The 18,136-nt window shown below is 39.6% G+C and overlaps 1 protein-coding gene across 17 annotated transcripts in view; it reads right to left on the reverse strand.

Annotated features, from left to right (window-relative positions):
- Nucleotides 1-18,136, reverse strand: part of Utrn (utrophin) — a 487,702-nt gene that overhangs the window by 32,015 nt on the left and 437,551 nt on the right. For 15 of the 17 annotated variants that reach the window (XM_006512710.4, XM_011243167.3, XM_030245066.1 and 12 more), the window contains 3 exons: nt 7,396-7,532; nt 1,250-1,288; nt 980-1,045 (listed from right to left, as the gene is read on the reverse strand). In XM_006512710.4, coding sequence (XP_006512773.1) covers nt 980-1,045; nt 1,250-1,288; nt 7,396-7,532 — 242 coding nt within the window. The remainder of the gene's footprint in view (nt 1-979; nt 1,046-1,249; nt 1,289-7,395; nt 7,533-18,136) is intronic. The other 2 variants (XM_006512712.4, XM_006512717.4) reach the window with 1 other exon arrangement.

An 18,136-nucleotide genomic window follows, 5' to 3' on the forward strand; every position in this document is an offset into this window, starting at 1 on the left:
CACAGTGTGAGGTCTTCTCATTGAGCCCTCAGGCCCTCTAGCTGGTCTCCACTGAAACAGAGCAACCTTTCACACAAACCTAATTTTGTTCCTCTCAGGTCTGAAGATTCACCATGACTTCTCTTGACCTAGAATGTGAACCAACTCCTGATCAACCGGGCTCTGTGTTATCAGACTATGGTCTTTGTTAACCCCACAGACTCTCCACTCCTCTCCCTTCTGTAGTTCAATAAAGAAGCTACATTCTTCTGTAGCATGTTATCCAACAGCTCCAAAAAATCTGACTTAGTCTTAATTCAGCACAAATGTGACCATTTTTTTTTAATTTGTTTTTTTCGAGACAGGGTTTCTCTGTGTAGCCCTGGCTGTCCTGGAACTCACTCTGTAGACCTGGCCTCGAACTTAGAAATCCACCTGCCTCTGCCTCCAAAGTGCTGGGAATAAAGGCGTGCGCCACCACCGCCTGGCCGACTATTTTTTAAAAATAGCTTTTAAACTAAGGACTTTGGAGACAGCTGCCTTCTAGTATGACCAATGGTTGATTTTACACACTTTCCTGAAAGTTTTGCACACTGCATGCAGATCTATAGTTTGCTCTGCTTAGGGACTTAAAAACAAACCCTAATAATCAAATATTAGCATAAGTTTAATTACATATTGCAATTCATATGTGCGCAGTCTCCCAAGGGCAGTTCCAAATGCTACCTTTATTCATTGGAATTAGGTTATATTCTCTTTATCCTGACTGCTTGATGTTTGGAGTCTCAGCAGCTCTGTAATGGCAGTCTATTGTAATCTACTCTTCACAGAATATATAGCAGGTGTTTGGTAAAGTACAAATTACATCATGAATAGATAAAAGGCCAGGATCCACATGGAATAGAACCATGACTTCTGCAAATACACTCCTACCACAAGGTTTGTCAGCAGCACTGAACTACTACAAAAGCAGAGTGGGGGATGGTTATCAGTCTCTTACCGTGTAGCGTATTGCTCTATTCTTGAGTGGGTGTCATCATGAAACAGCTGAGGGGACTGGGAGGGGCTGAAAAGGGGGAAATAAAAAGGCAAAGGATTTATTCTCAATATTGACAGATGTTACCAGTTAGAAGGTTAGTTAAGTAACGAATCTGCCATGCAAACAAACCACCAGCACTGTCACCCAGGATGTAAAAGTAGTAGTTTAGACCCATGCTAATATTCCTGATTAGAACTCCCCGCCTGTGCACAGGGGGCTGTGAATACTCACTCATAGTGCTCTGGCCACATACTGATGAGCGTGATAGGACTGCAGAGAGGGGACAGGGAGACAAAAGTCACAGAACAAACATTTAGAGCGATTTCAGACAAAAGCAGACGGAGGCAGATTCGTCTTCCACTCTCATTTGGCTTCCTTGATCATCACCTCACCGCCAGGGAAACTGAAAGCAACTTTCCCACACCTGCAGCATCCATGTGTCAAGATGGGCATCATGTTTTAGAACAGTGAGAGTGAAAAGATCAGCCAAATGTGCTAAGATCGTCCCACATTATAGGCTGTTGGAAGATGATGTTCCAGAATATTCTAAGGGAGACACAGTTCTTTTTTTTTTTTTTCCTTGGAAAAGACATTGAATTAGAAAGGTGAATTTATTACCTAATTACTAGACTATTGACATCAGAATTGAAGTAAGAGGGGTTTATGGCTCTTCATTCAGAAATATAAAAGTTTAAATTATGTGTACACCACATTTCTCAATTTCAGAAACACATGGAAAAGAAAAGTTTTCCTTCCTACCTATGCCCTCCTCAGAGTCAGAGCATCAGCACACTGAGGGTGACCTCGCCAGGACAGGACAGACTTCCATCCACTATGATGCTATTAACTAGAAGTTCGCTCTAGGAAACAACATGGGCCAACCAGCTCTGCTTGAATCAGGGGCTTGGGTCTGAGGCAGTGCAGGGGCCGCCCTAGATTTTCAGATCCCCTGAGAGCCTCAAATCTCCATGAAATGCCATTGAAACAACTCATCCCAATTAAACAGTAGTTCAAACTCTTAACTTTTGAGAGAAGGTGGTGACGAATTACCTGATGAATGTAGAATTTTAAAAGCACAAGGAAAATTAGTACTCTAATTATGTAAAGTCTCTTGAAAAAGCTATTGCTGATCAAGCAAAATCCTTTCAGATTTCCTTTTCTATTACATATGTGGACTGGAGACATAACTATGATCTTATTATCTCCTGCTGTGTGAAGCACAAGATGATATGTGCACTACAGACATTAAAGAGATGGAGGTCATCTTATTGGGTAGAAAGCTAAAGTTCTTTAGATCTGCTTTCAAAAGTGGGCATTCATCCTCTATGTCTGCCAAAATATGTATTCTGTAAATAGAGTTAACTGTGTCCATGTAAAGGAGAAGCCGGGACAGTGGAGACACAGTATCATTCCTCGTCTTTAGTATATCACTACTTCTCATTATCCCTGAAACCTTGCAAATGGCAAGAGACAGACAGCTCTGCACCCTGTGTCACTCTTCCTAAAACAGCAACTGCTTAAGAAATTATCTCTAAAATTCAAGCCTAGGACAACATTCAATATAAGCTTTCAACAGAAAAAAAATTGTGAGTGTATATATATATATATATATATATATATGCACTTATCTTAAGAAACCCTGGCAAAGCTTTGTGGATTGGCTTTAGCGATTCTTAGGAAGTTAATTGTTGGCACAAAAATTTGTGAACTAAGAATGGAACAGGCAGAAAGCTGGACTGAAAGAAGAACATTTTTCACGGACAATATCAAATAAAGGAAACAGATACAAAATCAAACTTTAGGTTTCTTTGCCTTCAGAGGACTTTGGCTCACAGGGAGAAGTTGTGATACAAGCTCACACTCAGTAGGAAGAAAGAACAGCAGCGCCGCGCTTCATCCCTGGGACCTACAGTAAGAAGGGTTGAGCTCACTTGCCAGGCTGCTTGTTTGGCATAGATGAGTCTCTGACTGCTACTGCCAGCACCCAAATGCAGAGAAGTAAATAATAAAATAAAGGCAGCATCAATCTGTGAGCTACCACTGACTTCAAAATGGAGCTGCTTCCTGTTTTCAGTGTAGCAGCTCAGCGGGGGGTTTGACTAATTTCATATGCTATGAGAAGAATCAGACTCTAATATAAATGTAAGTCTATGAATTCCAACATAGACATCTAATGACGCAAATTGCCAGCAGTCTCCTCATATTTCCGTGTTTTTGATTCTTTAACCCATTTGCTCCAAAGCTGTTAACTGTTTCTACCTGTTAGATCATAGCCTGGTGCTTGAAAACCAGACTAGTCTTACCCCCTCCCTCTCCACTCCCTATAGTCAGTCTGTCCACTGAGGACAGCAAATTAACAAGACCCTGTAATTCTGGCTGGTTCGCATGCCATAAAATATAATGTGAAAATGTAAACAAATATACTTTCCTATCTGCGTCATGTGGTGTTATAGCCAAGCTCCCCAACTTCTCTGTCTCTCTAGATTGTGTACTTTCCACCTTTACCATGTTGTCTATAACTAACACTACCTATAACACTGTCTATAGCTAACATTACCTACAACACTGTTTATAGCTTACACTACCTACAACATTGTCTATAGCTAACACTACCTACAACAGTCTATAGCTAACACTACCTACAACACTGTCTATAGCTTACACTACCTACAACACTGTCTATAGCTAACACTACCTACAACACTGTCTATAGCTTACACTACCTACAACACTGTCTATAGCTAACACTACCTATAACACTGTCTATAGCTAACACTACCTATAACACTGTCTATAGCTAACACTACCTATAACACTGTCTACAATGGCTAACACTACCTCTTCTACACATTCAACTTAAAGTAACTTTCTTTTCAAGACTTATATTTGTATTTGTCTGTGTATATGCCACTGTATCTACCCTATGTCTGAACATGCCAAATGTGGGGTGGGTGCCTTCGGAAACCAGGAGAGGCCACTGGATGTCCAGGAGCTAGAGTTACAAGTGGTTGTAGCTACCCAACATAGTCACTGGGAATTAAACTCTGGAAGAGCAGATCAGGCTGGTAACTACTAGGGAATCTCCCTAGCCCCAGGCAAACTTTCGCAATGCTTCTATAATTCTCTCCTACCTTTCAGGCCCATCAAGATACCTCTGATATGATATATTGTTGCTCAAAATGCTCTGCCATGACCATGGTTCCTGTGTTAGTGAAGCCCCCTTGCTCCTACTAAAGTTCATTTTCTGAAGGGTAATTTCATATCAACATCTTTCCTGAACCATCCACCACTCTTTTCTCGTAATTGTTACCTGTGAACTCTCTCACTATTCTCAAGTTAAACCCTGGAGATGTGAGCATAGATAACAAGGTCCTTTATCATCTGGCTCTGCCTCTCTCATTTGTTTTTGATATTAGTTTCGTGTTAGAACTTTAATCCAGGCTTTTGAAAATGATTCATTTGGCCAGTGAGTCTTTTCCTTCACCTCTGGCCATCCTGAGTCCTCAGCAGATGATTCAGGCAGGTCTCAGCATCGTTATCCGTCCCTTCCAGCCTTGAACATCCCTCTCCACAACTGCGCCTGCTCTGTAGGGATTCTTCAAAGAGTGACTCAGTCACTATATATTATATATTATATTCACTATGGATATATTACCCAATACCAGAAGTCGGTGTTTCTTGTTGTTTCTTAATCTCTAGGGAAACTAAACTAATTCTAAAGTCACTAATAATCTCTCAGAACTCTCAAATTATTCCTGCCACCATTTTATTTTAGCTCTTTTTTTCAACTTCATTATGAATAAATTTTTCTCATTTTGAAAATTCTTGCATAGAGACCTATTAAATTAACTGAATAAGCCTTAGCATGGACATGTTTACCCCCATTTAGTAATAAGCATTTCTCCTCATAGAGTCCCTGCATGCATGCCTGCATGGCTAATCACTGGTCAGAAATTAAAGTACCACATTGGCAAAGATGAAAGAAGTCAAAGGAAGCTTTACCCAGCTCCATAAATAACTTCAACACTTTCACCACTTCAATGGTTTTTCTCCAATGTTCTCTCCTCCCACAAGTAGGAGAATAAATGAAATCAAACATTTTTTTCTTTAAAAAAAAACAAAAAAACAAAACCCTACCCACTCACATAAATTGTTCCACTGGAATGATTAAGTGACCTTGGAGCAGAAGAGGGTTCAGCAGAAAAATGAACTACAGCAAATCCACAGAGCTCTGCATAGGATTTGAAGAACACCCACCCACACTATCTAGTAGCTCATAAATCTTGTTCAAAAGGGATTTGGTGGCATCCAATTTAATCAGATGCCCCTTCCTTTCTCCTTCTTGTATCTCTCTTGGAAAATGGTGGGAAATTTATGTTAATCAGGGTGAGGCATTTTCAGCGTAGTATATCAAAAGCAGAGAATGTAATTATTTTGCATGGTTTTCTGTTCATTTTTACTTGGAAAAAAAAGTCTCTAAGTGGATCCTGAAGATGGCTCAGTCAGTAAAATGTGTTCACTGCAAGCACAAAACACATGAATTCAACCCCCTGACCCACATGGAATCTGGTCACCTAGGATCCCAGTACAGAGGCAGAAACTGGAGGATGCTGGGGACTTGCTGGCTAGCCAGCCTTGCTCAGAAAGCAAGCTCCAGACTCAGTGAGTGACCCTGTCTCAATCAATAAGTTGTCAGCAATTGAAGATGACAACTGATGTCAATCTCTAGGCTCCACATACACAGATGAACTCAAGTGTGTGCCCACAAATCAAATGTCATGATCATTTTGACATGTAAAGGCAAAACATTAAAATTTAAAAGAAAGGAGCAGGAAATATCCATCTATCTATGGCTCATGTGAAGGGTGGAGATATTTGGGATGAAAAATGGCGATGATTTATGAAAATAGTGCAAGGCAACATTGCTCAATACAAGTCTACTCTCTTCCCTCTTAGATCCCAGCACGATGTGATAGTCAACCTACAACACTATATGCCACAATGAGCTATGTCAAAGGTTAAGTCGATGTGATCAGAGCAGAAGAAAGACTTTATCAGGTCTTCAGGAAGTCAAACTTGTATCGGATACAACAACAAGAATAATTAATATACACTCTTTAAAGACAAAAGCATATTCACAAAAGACATGCATTTTCTAAATGTATTTAAATAGCTTTGTTTAAAATAAAACAAATGTTAAATTTGTCTTATGTGGTATGGAAGCAATGAGAAAAAAAATGTATTGTTGTGGGTAGTGTACATACTTTTTTGGGTGTGTGTATGCATGTATATACCTACACATGGAGGCCAGAGGTGAATGCTGGGTGTCTTCCTTAATCAATCACCCCTCATATAGTCACATGGGTGCTTTGCTTACACACTCCAGCATACAAAAAGCATTGCAGTTGAAACGCTGAAGTACATGCTTTAAAAAGGGATTCGATGAGTTAAAATCACATCTACTTTGATCTCAATAGAAGACTGCCTGGTGATTTAAAATGTCCATGTATGTATGTCTTCTGGCTCATTTTAACATCTTTCTTCATCTCATTTCAAGCTCTAGAGTCTTTTGTTTTCTTTCTTAGCTTTATGATCCCATTGTAATTTTTTTTCTCCCTCCTAATTTCTTAGAAGATGCTTGTTAACTCAAATTGCAGACTTGTAAGCAATTTTGTCTGCTTCATAGATGCATAAAGATACTTCATTTTTGCCAACTTTATCTTTAAGGAGATGACAATGAAACATAAAACGAGGGTTCAGAGAAGAGTTGCATTTGAAGTGTAAGATGAAATATTTTTGATAATTTAATTTAAAAAGATATAATGTGGAGCTGAGGATATAACTCAAAAGTAGAGTCCTTCTCTAGTAAGTATAAGGCTCAGGGTTCAGACCAGTACCACAACACGAAACAAAATAATGAAAGGTATTATAACAAAAAGATTGAAACCTATGAAAGGGAAGAAAGGAAGGGAAATAAATGAAAAAATGAAGGAGCAAATAATACCACATTGATTGGGCAAATATTTCTAAATACAGAGAGAGAGAGAGAGAGAGAGAGAGAGAGAGAAGAAAAGAAGAAGGAGAAGGAGGAGGAGGAAGAGGAGGAGAAGGAGGAGGAGGAAGAGGAGGAGAAGGAGGAGGAGGAAGAGGAGAAAGAAGAGGAGGAGGAAGAAATAATAATACACATTCGGAAACAACAAACAAAAATCCCCAGATAATACAAATTAACTGTTGAAGAGCAACTTGTTTCAAAATAAAATATTTCATCAGGACACAAATCTCTTTGAAAAGATGCAATTTGTTTCATGTTGTTAGCACTAGTATTAAAGACAATGAGGTGCAAGCACGCACAAACTGAATGCTAGAACAGAACTCACGTTTCTAAGTTGTCCCCTTCCAGCACGGTCTGGACAGGCAGGTAGCCAAGCCGAGGATGTTTGGCAAAATATTTCTTGGACCTGAACTTGTTCTTCAGCACCTTAGTGAAATCTCTCACATCTTCCCCAGATGTTGTCTATAGGTTGAAAAATTCACAGTTCTGGTTAAAAAGGCTACAACAATATCTACAACAAAAGCTGAGCAGAAGTAAGGTGACGGTCATTAAATGCCAAAAATACCTTTATATACCTTTGAAAAGCCCAGTATCAGGAAAATAAAGGGTAATTGAGACTCTATGAAAGACACATTCAGTTATGCCATAATTTAATAAAACGTGTTAAAAGTAAACCACTAAATAGCTTCTTTATTCTATATTTTAAAACTTGATCCCAAAATTACAGTTTTGGAAAGCTTACTGGAAGATTCCTGTGAGTAAACTGATTTCCATCTACAAGAGTAGTGATGACATTCCAGAGGACATACTTTGAATTGGGTTTAAAAACTGAGGTCAGTGCTTAGCCTATGCTGCCCACAAGCTACCACGCATTCTAGTTGGGAGAAATTTTAATCAATAATAAAGAAAGGGCAGTGGAAGGGGACATGGAAGGTGCATGCCCATAATCTCAGCACATACAAGAAAGAGACAAAGGATTTATATGTAGCTCAAGGCCAGCCTCGGCTACTTGGTGAGGCCCTAAGTAAATCTCAAAAGAGCTGAGGAAGAAAACAAAGCAGTCAAATGAACAAACCCTTCTAACCAGGCATGGTGTGCAGGCCCATAAACCCCAGGACTTGGGAGATACAAGCAAGAGGAATAGGCATACCAGGCTAGCCTGAGCTACATGAGACACTTTCTGAAGAAGGAAAAAAAAAAGCACAAGAGGGGGGAGGGGAGGGGAGGGGAGGGGAGGGGAGGGGAGGGGAGGGGAGGGGAGGGGAGGGGAGGGGAGGGGAGGGGAGGGGAGGGGAGGGGAGAGGAGAGGAAGCAAAGGGCCACCTCAGGATTCTGTTAGGAAAACAGTCTAAGTTTCTCAAGTCTTTATCAACCAAGCAGAAAAACTATTGTTATACCCAGATTAAAATGTAATATGATGTATGATGTTGCAATTTCCTTAAGGATTTCAAAATGATTGGTGTTTTAGTTTGTTGTTTGTTTCTCTGCTTCGTTGAGCCAGGGTGTCTTTACATAGCCCTGAAAGTGCTACAGCATGCTCTGTAGACAAGGCTGGCCTCTGCTTCTTGAGTGCTGGGACTAAGGTCATGTGTCACCATACCTGGCAAGATGATAAATCTATAACCATTTACATGTGAGATATGCTTAGAATCCTCAAAGCCAACTCTCTTATCTGATTCCATCAACTGTTTTCTAAGCCTAATTTTATACTATCAACAATTCTAGTGTTCATATTCAACACAGACAGAAACTCTAGTCCTGGCGATCCAGTTACATATTCAGATTATTAGCAGAATGCTGAACTACTACTCAGGTAGTTTGCTTCCACACTTAGCGCAGAGTGGATTCATTGCCCTCTTTATAAGGAGACAGAGAAGTTATCTATATAACACAAACGGAATGATGCGTATGTGAATGCACTGTGCCAACTGGTCCCACTTTCTGCCTTTTATTTAATGGCAAGTGACCCAGCATCATAGAGACTTGTTTACAAACTGAAACTGTTTATTTCTGGATAGGGATTTGTGATTCCACTGCTCCTGTGCCTGCTCTTAGCATAGGCAGTTAACATACAAAGAAATACCAAATGAAGAATGTGCTCTAGCTTCAACTCGGCCTGTAACTAAGTTTGGCTATGGTTAGGCATTCATCGCTGAGTCCAGAGGACTTGAATTTGTAGCCCTGAGATGAATGAAAGAAAGCCACATGACCAGGTTCCAAGCTTCGCTGCCAACTCCCCAGTAGTGTACAGTATACAACTCACTGGTTATGAGTCCACTTCTACTTAAACAACCACAACCCTGTCTACTTACATATACAATGACTCTATCACTCTTCAAAGATACTCTATGACTACTACCCATGCCCAGGCCCTGCCAGGTATTAATATAGCTTCTGTCTCTATGAGATTGCTTATTCTGGGTGTTTCATAGACAGATCTTCATATAGTATGTCTTCTGTGGTTTCTATGCTGTTCTGGCTTATCTATTCTGGGTACCTATGTAGAATCATATTTGAATAAAAAGAGAGAAACCACTCAAAGGTACCACTCAAATGTCCAATCGCACATTACACACTCTTCTTCAACTATATCCAGGACCTAGAAAACCAGGGCCAATCTAATCAAGCAATAAAGAAGCACTATTTCTCTATTCTTCCCCCATCACCAAAAACCCAACAGACCCCTGATCATTTCCCCCAGAGTTAAGGCATACAGTGGAGTTAGATTGCTTCTAACAGTGCATGTGTATTATAAAGGAGACAGCCACATAGAAACAGCATGTTTTAATTTCTTCAGTAATTTTTGTGTTCAGGGAATATAACTGTTTGCCATCCAAAGTTGTAATCTAAGGCTGCTATTTCACTGGCTCTATAAACTTTATCGCAACACCAAAGAAGATATGAAAAGTGACTCTTCTCATAGCCATGGGAGATGACCTTTGGTATAAGAGAATGTAATTCTGCAGTTGGAATAGAGCCAAGGAAATGATTTAAGCTTAATATTTTGCACTGAAATGGTAAAACATTGTTGTAGACTTCGTCTAATTAGCCACCTAACGGCATTTGCTAGCACCTCTCTATTTTATAGTGCTAATGCAATGCCTTGGCAAAGAGAAACCCACCACCTAGGATAATGGAAGCCATCATTGCCATCAAACTCAACTCCCGCTGCACATTAGGTGTAGTGTTTTGTTGTTTAAAAGCAGACAGCTGTTGCTGTTACGGCGGGAAGCATGGAATGGAAAGGAACTTACTGGAAATTACTGCACAATGAGTCAACCTGTTAAATGCCAGATGCATTTCTTGGAACATTAGGTACGGTTTTTTTCTCACTTTATTGAAAATAGATTCTTTTCTCTCATACTATATCCTGAATACAGTTTCCCCTCCCTCTACTTTTCCAAGTCCCTTCCCTCCACCCCTCCTATCCAGATTCACTCCCCTTTTGTCTCTTACTAGGAAAGAAGAGACTTCTAAAAGATAATATTAAAATATAACAAAATAAAATATGGAAAGATGAAACAAAACTATCACATGGAAGTTGGACAGGAGAAGCACCTCAATGGTAGACTTCTGCTCAAAAGCAGCAGTCCTGTTTTCTACAAACCATGTGATGTCTCTAGAGGATCTACAGTTCCCAAGCACTTTTGCTTCCTTCTCTTTCCCTGACATGGTGATAATCCAGTAGGTCCTGTGGCTGATGGTGGCCTGTCATCAGTTTTGTTTGGAGACTTTCTTGGACCTGGATTTTATTGCAGATATTGGCTCTGTGGATTTCTAGATTTTGCTAACTAACTGCTCTGTTACTTTTTAGGTAGCTAACAAAGAAGAGGAAACAGCAAACACAAAGAGAATGAGATAGCTTGAAACCACAGAGCCACCATCTCCCTCAAAGTCCCTCTAGACTGATAGCTCACAGCCTGTAAGAACTCACAACAGAGAGCTGCCCTCCTTTCCTTCTCTTTTTCTTTCAAAGCTAGTGATAGTGCGGCACTGTGAAAATACTGGGTGTGGGGATCCTCAAGAAACACCCCATTCCCCTGAAGTGAAGCAGCAACGACAGGATCAAAGCTTATTTAGGTAATGAGAACAGCTAGTTCTCCACTGGCTTTCCATCATCACGAATGAATGAATACAATATTGAAAGGCATTACCCAATTATAAAGGCTACCACAGATCCAACCTAATCATGTAAGCCTCTACAAAACTCCTAAGGTATTGAAACCAAGTAACTGCATTTCCAGGCCCTATTTTACCAATGACAATAACAATAATAAAAGCCTGCAGTGTGTGTGTGTGTGCGCGTATTAAAATAAAAATAAAAAATATATATAATCTTTATATATATTTGATAGTATGTTTTGCTTGCATGTATGTCTGTGTGCCATACATATAAACTACTTGTATAGGGCAGAAGAGGGTATGATATCCCCTAGAATTGAAGTTACAGTTAAAAGCCACTTTGGAGCTGAGAATCAAACTTAAGTCCTCTATAAAACCAGCCAGTGCTCTTAACCACTAAATCTTCACTCTAGCCCCTATCAAGAATATTTTAAAGTCCTCTCTAATTACTCCTTAATTGAGAGTAAAAATAGTCTACTTCAGGTGATGTAGACTTTGAGATTATCTTTGGCTTCAATTGAATATCTCTATATTAATGCATGTCCATGAATCCCCATGTTCCTGGTCCATGTTTTAAACTGCACATCCTTAGCTTAACTGTTGACTCCCTGCACAATCTTACACTTGAAATGCATTGATGGATGACTGACAGTTACTTCCTTCTCATTTAATGTGACAAATGAAAATGCAAGGCCAAGGCGCAGAAGAGTCTAGGATTCAGAAATACGGACCTCCATGTAATTTATTGGCAATTGACTTGTTGAATAAATTACTCCTCTACTTCAGCTGAAGAACCAACAGCTCCTAATGCCAGAGAGCCACAAGGCACCATGGAGAAAGAGTCTGCTCACAATGATGCCAAAAAAGTCCAAGGACAAAACCCAACTGCTAATTCCAGATTAATTTAAGCTGAATAACAAAAAGAACTGAAAATAAGCAAAACTACAACCATGTTTGTTTTTTTTTCTACCTCCCAGTAATTTTCTCAGTCATAACTCAAGTGACAGTAACATCGATGTCCATAACAAACATGTCCAGCATTAGATTTTCAACTATTAAATTCAAATATTAATAAGTTGTACATAGGGAGATACAGAAGTGTGATGATGTAAATCAAGGTAATATAAAGATGCGTAGTCATGTGATACATGGGGTGAATAAGAAAATGCTGCCATGTGAACCACGCACAAACGCTGCAATTATTAAATCGAAGGAAGCACACTCACTAGCAGGTTTACTGAGGACAGAGCTGAGGGACACATGCACACTTCTAAATGTGCATTTCATTATCCTAAGACTTGAAGACACTCCAGGATTTTTTTCTTTTTTAATGGCAAAACTAACCCTGGGTTTTCACTGATTTCAACAAAGTAAAATTAAGACATGTCTGGATTCTACAGCTTGGTGGAATCAGTAAGAGAAACTCAAAGCCTTCTGAATCTTAATGAGGGAGGGCCCAGAAAGCTAAAAATTAAGTAACATTGACAGAATCACCGTGAACAAGGATGGTAATAAGCCACCGATGTAAAGCAGAGCTTGTTGCAGCCTCCTCTTAAGAGCTAATGGCTCATCTAAATGTACCAGACTTGCTGGGGAACCAACATCAGGGAGATAAGAGCCGAAAATCACCACTTCGGGATGCTGAAGTCAGAGAAATGGCAACGAGGCTGCAGTTTTAGCATATTGGCCAATATCCCAATGCACATCTGAAGAAGCAGGCCTGCCAACACAAACCGTGCCGACGGCACCAGGACAGAGTCAGCACTTTCTTCCAGTTGATACTCACAGCCTTCAGAACACAAGGATGCTGGCAAAAGGGAGGAGACAAAGCCACTGGTGCCAGTTGGTCCCTTTTTTCTCTTTTATTTGATTTTTTTCTCACTTTTTGCCAATACAATTCAAAAAGGCACATTTAACTTAATTAAAAAATGTTTTTTAATATAATATTTTGATTCTATTGGATCCTAAAACCACAGATAATTATCCACCTACAAATTCAGAGCATTAAGAATATTATATAGCCAAAGGCCAAGAGCAATAGGATATTTCCTATACTTTAACAACTGGGCTATGATGACTTGGAATGTGATTTCAACGAGGTAAATATTTGGAGCCCAATCTTAAGAGATCACCACGTCCTCTACCCAAAAGCCCAGCCCCAAGGAAGACAACGTATGCTGTAAACTAGCCCAGGAGATAAGATCAAATATGTGCTGTCCCCAGCTGTTCTACACTCTGCAAGAACTTATCTGCAGCCCCTGCACAATATATCAGTACATCGTCTCTGCTTCTGTTCTCAGTAAATCCTTTTTACCTGCCCATACCTCTTGTCTTCCACACTATATTTTGCATAACAAATATGCTAAGAGCTGTTCTAAAAATAACTTTTTTTTTTTTAACTATAGTACCCTGGAAGTCTCCATACTTTTGCTAAGTTGACTGCAGAACCTGATGAAGCTATTGATGGGATTCTGAAATACACTGCTACTATTGGACTTTTCACATAAACAAACTGTAGGTATCGGGAAACCTTAGCCGTGCTGTCACTTCTGTAAAAAGATTTGTCTCAGTTTCCTGTGTTGGGTTTATACCACACAGCACTTCACAGCTAGGTATGAGTGTTTGTTGTTGTTTCTGTTTGTGAGAAGTAACACATTGTATTAAATACATACGGTTTTTAGCTACACAGTTTTGATTAAACAAAGTATTTTCTAAGTAATGAAGATACAGCCATGTACTTGCTTAAAAATTACACTACCAATCTGTTTTAAGTGACAGTAATTTAGTGTCTTCACAGAGGTACTCACTCCCCAGCCCCATCCCAGTTCTTCTTAGTGGATCCCAGAGTAACCACCAGTACAATCTAGCTCTGTCCAATGACCCTCAACTGATCAAGATTTACTGTGACTCAAGACCAACAGTGAGAATCTGGACATAGCCAATACTTCTGCCCTTCTAGGTAACAAGTTTTTGTAAATCTCATCTCTAGAAAACACATCTCTCAAACACCCTAGCCAACCCTTCATATTCTGAACTCTGTATGTAGCAATACCACAGCCTCTGGGTTTTTCCTTTCCCCTAACTTAGCGGGGGCCACTGTCTCTCAGCACATGCACACAGCCTCTGTCTACTTTTCCTGCTTCACTGTTGTACCCTCTACTTGCTTCCAAAGATTCCCCTATAACATGTTCATATCTTTTTCCATAAATGAATCCCAGTGCTGATGACAACAGAAAATGGGGTTTCTATTCCATGGAGCTCAGTACATGTTGCCTCAAACAAGGCATTTGAAAAAAAAAACCAGCAGAACCAGGATGGTCACTCTCTGATCTTCTCCACCAAAGAAACTCATGAGGCCTCTCTTGGAGAGGTAGGAATCACCATCTTGTTGCTGAGTGTTGAAAGTGTCCCACAAATTGTGGATAGGATGTTATGACATGATTGGGTAATATGGGTTCTGATATCATCAGTGGATTAAGGATATGGCAGAAGAGTGCCTGATGAAAAGGATGTGTGTAGCTCTTTCTCTTTTCCCCTCCATCTCTTTTGTGTTATCTTGAGTGTCCTTCAGCATGCAATAACCTAACACAATTGTTATGACCAGAGGCAGAATTTAATCTTAGATTTCTCAGACTCCAAAACTATGTGACAACGAACCAGCTGTAGTTTGTAAACATCTCGTTTTCAAGTGTTCTGTTATGGCAGCAGCAAATGTCTTGATGGGTTTTGAAGATACAGGACATGGAGCAGAGTCTTCACATGCAGGCTTTTTATTTCTCTAGGATCATAAGCTATACCCTATATAAGAACATCTTTGTTCACTTAGAATTCTCTGTCTATTCTTTATGAAATCCTTAGCACTGAACTAAATAGGCTTCCCATTTTCCTGGGTCTGCATTTCCTCATGGAAGCCTCAGAGGTCAGGGAAACTTGGCACTAAATGAACTTGTGTGCATTTGATAATCTCTCTTCAGCTCTGATCTTAAAAATAGGAAGAAGAGATATTTCTTTTCCTTCCCTTACATTATTCCCCTCAGCCTCACCATCTGTAGCCAATGTACTATTGAAGCCTTTCTAAAGATACAATATCACACAGCTATAACTTGTCATTTTCTTAAATGTCCTCTTACTTCTGAAACCCTCTACATTCAATTTTAGTTAAATGTTGGGATGTAACTACACCTTAAGCCTTGCTAAAACTCAAAACATTTTTCAGTCTATAAAAAATAACTAGGGAAAAAACTGTTAACTGGACTCTTTGAAGTCTCCCTCTCCTTTTGGGGGAGGCCTTGGGGGTGGTGGATACAAGTCTTTGTCACCCCAGTACTTTCATCTCTAGCCCTTTCATCTGCAATAGGGTTTCTTCAGCACGAGGAAAGCCCATGACAATCACAATACCATAACTACTTGGGGATTTCTTACTGCTTTGGCCTTTAACTAAAATTATCATTGTCTAAGTCTACAGCTCCTAAGCGCTGGAGAGCCAGAGCTAACAACTCTTTGGTGATTGCCTCAGCTGTGCGCTTGTGTCAAGATAGCACCTGACTTTTCTCTTGGTGATTCAGCCTGACCCTAGCAGAGATTATAAGCCTTTCCCACTCTCCTTAGACTGTAACCCTATTTAGCGCTCGCTCATAGTTAGAAATTGCACACACTCTTATAAACTATGTGTATACCACCAGCCTGAAATCTAAAGATATACTATTACTGATTCAGCCACCATGGAAAATGGTCTGAAGTCCTTTAAAGAAGTTAAAGGATCAATACAAGGTGATCTAGAAATTCTACTTCTAGACACACACCCAAGGACAATGACAACATGGTCTCAAAGAGGTACTAGTTAAATATTCCACAATACATGGATTAGGAAAATCAACACACACACACACACACACACACACACACACACACACAGAGAGAGAGAGAGAGAGAGAGAGAGAGAGAGAGAGAGAGAGAGAGAGAACATGGGGAAGGGCTTATAATTTATATTCAGCCTTATAAAAGAAGGAATTCTTCCCATTTTTGACAACACAGATGGACCTGAGTGAAATGATTCAGATATACAAAGAAAAATATTGCATGGTCTCATTTATACAAAGAATGTAAATAAGTGAGGAGTTAAGCTGAGAGTGGAGAGGGTAGAATGGTGATTCTCAAATCTGGAGAGAGGTTCAAAAATAGAAAGCCATCCAAACTGTCAGTTGTAACAAGAGTGAGTTCCTGAGTCTCCATAGATAGCACTGTAGCTATAGTTAAGAGTGTATGTTGGGTCTGGTAGGGCAGCCCTGTAGTTCTAGATTCTCAGAAGGCTGAGGTTGGCAGACAGCAAGTTCAAGGTCAAGCTATGCAATTTTGAAACCCTATCTCAAAATAAAAATGCCTTTTAAAAGATCTGGGATGGAGCTCAGAAGAAAAGTGGTTTCCTAGCACGTGTGAGACCGTGAGATTGGTCCCCAGTAATGCCAATACCAAAATCAAAACCCAGTCTAACAAAAATGTTGTATGGATGAAATAGTAAAATAACTTTTTTTAAAAAAAGAACTTTCAAATTCTCTAATTACATGAATGATTTTTCTAATTCAAATTAAATTTTGGTTATTTACAGCAGCAATTATTTAAAGGAGACTGAATTTTCATTACAGAGACAAATGATTTTATTTTTTAGATGTGCTGGGAATTTTATCTGAAGGCAACAGTGTTTAAAAGTAGAATCCTTAAGAGTGAATTACATCATAGATACCATTAAGGATGGATTTGATCACAAGAGCTACTTTTTAGCAGTGAAGATTCCCGATAGAGAATGTGTTCAGATCCTTCCCCTCTCTTTCACACAGGAGCTGTCTTGCCCTTCTATTTTCTACCATGTAATGATGCAAGAGATTTCTGGCCCCATGAGGTCCCTTCCAACTTAGACTTCCTCACTTTTAGAAACAGCCAAGTAAGAGTCTGTTCATTACACATCACCTATCTGTATTATTACAGCAGCTTATAGGGCTAACTTTGGATACTGAGCGTTCCTTGAAGGTCCATATATCAAAGGCAATCTCCAGTGTGTCCTTATGGAACTTGGCAGAAGCTTTTGGAAGGTGAAGCCTATTGGATGGTCAAGTCACTGGTATGGTGATCTTTAAGGGGATTGTGGGATACTGTCTCTGCTTCTCTTCTCTGCTCTCTGGCTAATGATGTAAGTAGTTTGTTTACTGCATGCTTCTATAATGATGCACTGTCCTTACTAGAGGTCTAAAGCCTAGAGGAACCTCTAAAGATTCCTCTACAAGAATCAGTCGAGTTATTTTGGGGGAAAGGTAAGATGCAAATGAATAGAGAGAGAAAGGGGACACACACTAACTAGAATCCAAGTCACGCTATCACTTGAACATAAACTTTTGTTGAACTGAAGGAATTATAAAGGTACACATTTGGATTATAGAATAGTAATGGGTAGTAAGAGTTAAAGGCAGTTTCGTAAAAACAAAAATTCCACTCCATTTCCTCATGTGAATATTTTATTAGTAGTATAATAAAATACCTTCATGAATCATGAGAGCTAATTTAGACCTCATTAGTTTCCCTACATCTAAACACAAACACAGTCATAGGCAATAAGCTGATAGGTTGGTGGAATATTTGGGGAGTCTGGAGCCTCATTATAAGGCTGACAAAGTATACTTTTTAACAATAAACACATTGAAAGAAGGGTAAGATGTGACCTTGGAGGAGAAAGAGAGAAGCCAGTGATATGAATGGGCCATTTTCTTAACCTGAAATGAAGACAGGTTGGGAGAACTGCAAATAACATGGTGCTTATGGAAAGGCCACAACCATTTAATGCACAAATATCACTTCACTGAAAAAAAGAAAAACAAACCTGAGCACTGTTTAAGCCCATTTTTTAAGGTAGATGTCAAGGTAAAGATGAATGGGCCATACATACAGCTTGTTTA

This window comes from Mus musculus, chromosome 10 (assembly GCF_000001635.26).
Source record: "Mus musculus strain C57BL/6J chromosome 10, GRCm38.p6 C57BL/6J".
In the NCBI taxonomy this organism is placed as follows: Eukaryota; Metazoa; Chordata; class Mammalia; order Rodentia; family Muridae; genus Mus; species Mus musculus.